The sequence below is a fragment of the Trichomycterus rosablanca genome, chromosome 3, assembly GCF_030014385.1.
Source record: "Trichomycterus rosablanca isolate fTriRos1 chromosome 3, fTriRos1.hap1, whole genome shotgun sequence".
Classification (NCBI taxonomy): Eukaryota; Metazoa; Chordata; class Actinopteri; order Siluriformes; family Trichomycteridae; genus Trichomycterus; species Trichomycterus rosablanca.
This window is the reverse complement of record NC_085990.1, coordinates 55,520,622-55,522,129: the sequence shown is the minus strand read 5'-3', so window position 1 is coordinate 55,522,129 and position 1,508 is coordinate 55,520,622. Positions and strand designations below refer to the sequence as shown.

The 1,508-nt window shown below is 33.4% G+C and overlaps 1 protein-coding gene across 1 annotated transcript in view; it reads left to right on the top strand.

Moving 5' to 3' along the window:
* Positions 1–978: 978 nt before the first annotated feature.
* Positions 979–1,508, top strand: part of LOC134310628 (probable crossover junction endonuclease EME2) — a 6,809-nt gene continuing 6,279 nt past the window's right edge. The window contains exon 1 of the mRNA XM_062992260.1: positions 979–1,508. This exon is cut by the window's right edge and continues 97 nt beyond it. Within this exon, the coding sequence (XP_062848330.1) occupies positions 1,173–1,508 (336 nt within the window). The 5' untranslated portion in view covers positions 979–1,172.

Sequence of the window (1,508 nt, the reverse complement as noted above, 5' to 3'; positions counted from 1 at the left end):
ATACATGAATACATACTTAAATACATAAATAAATTCATAAATAAACACATGAATAAATACATACATACATAAATAAATACATGAATAAATAAAACCTAATATATTAATGAATACATAAATAAACTAATAAATACATGAATAAATACATAAATAATATCATAAATAAATTACTAAATAAAGAAATATATACATAAATAAATACATACATAAATATTTAAATAAATAAATGCATACAAACGTAAATGCATAAATAAATACATAAATACATACATAAATAATTAATAACATAAATAAATACAAACACAAGAAAGAATTAATGTAGGATAAATGCACCAAAAAGTCAAATAAATAAGAAATGTGAAACAAGTGAACAAACAAACAAGATTAAATAATTAAGAAATGTGTAAATAAACTACATAAACGATAAATAATTTAGCTAAATTATAAATAGTTTTATTATGGCTAATAATACATGTAGAAATTAAAAACAAAACAGATTTTATAGTTACTATTATTATAATTTATACTTTTATTATTATGAACACTATTTTTATTATGACTATTTTATATAATCATTTTTAAATGTGTTTATTTGATTTTTTTTTTTAATTTTTATTATTATGTGGCCTATAGTCTGTGTTTTTTTATATACAGTATATATAAAAATGATTATATAAATAAAATTTTCACATATAACACGGTTTTAAAATACAATGGGTTTTTGCATATGGACATTGTGACTCTTTTAAATTGTTTTAAATACATGAACACACTTTTTTTTTTTTACAAAGTTTATAAAGAACCGTCTGTGTGTTTTATATGATTTGCCGAATTTAAAAACGCGAGACGGTATTGTGTGTTGATTTGTCTATTGCGAGCATCCGTACCTGGTGTAAACAATGTAACAACGCAGTGCTGAAGCACTAGGCTACCGGTGAGTACAGTACAGGTGTGTACTGTACAGGTGTGTTCAGTACCGGTGAGTACTGTACAGGTGTGTTCAGTACCGGTGTGTACTGTACAGGTGAGTATAGTACAGGTGTGTACAGTACCGGTGAGTACAGTACAGGTGTGTTCAGTACCGGTGTGTACTGTACAGGTGTGTTCAGTACCGGTGTGTACTGTACAGGTGTGTATAGTACAGGTGTGTACAGTACTGCAGATGATGCACCATGTCTGGTCCAAAGCGAGCACACACATGGGAGATCTCAGACTCGGACACCGAGGATGGAGGGACAGTCGGGGGAACAGAAGGAGGAGCAGATCAGGACGGAGGTGCAGTCGGGGAGCGCACCTGTGATCCGATCATTACAGATCAATCATCAGAACCAGGGAGCGGGTCACAGCCTCCACCTGAACCCACCACCCGGAGCCCGACACCCGGGGAGAGGAGGAGAGAGAAGCGCAGGGGGAAGCAGGAGAAGAGAGGAGTGAAGGAGGAGAGAGAGAAGCAGAAGGAGGAGAGAGAGAAGCAGAAGGAGGAGAGAGAGAAGCAGAAGGAGGTGAAG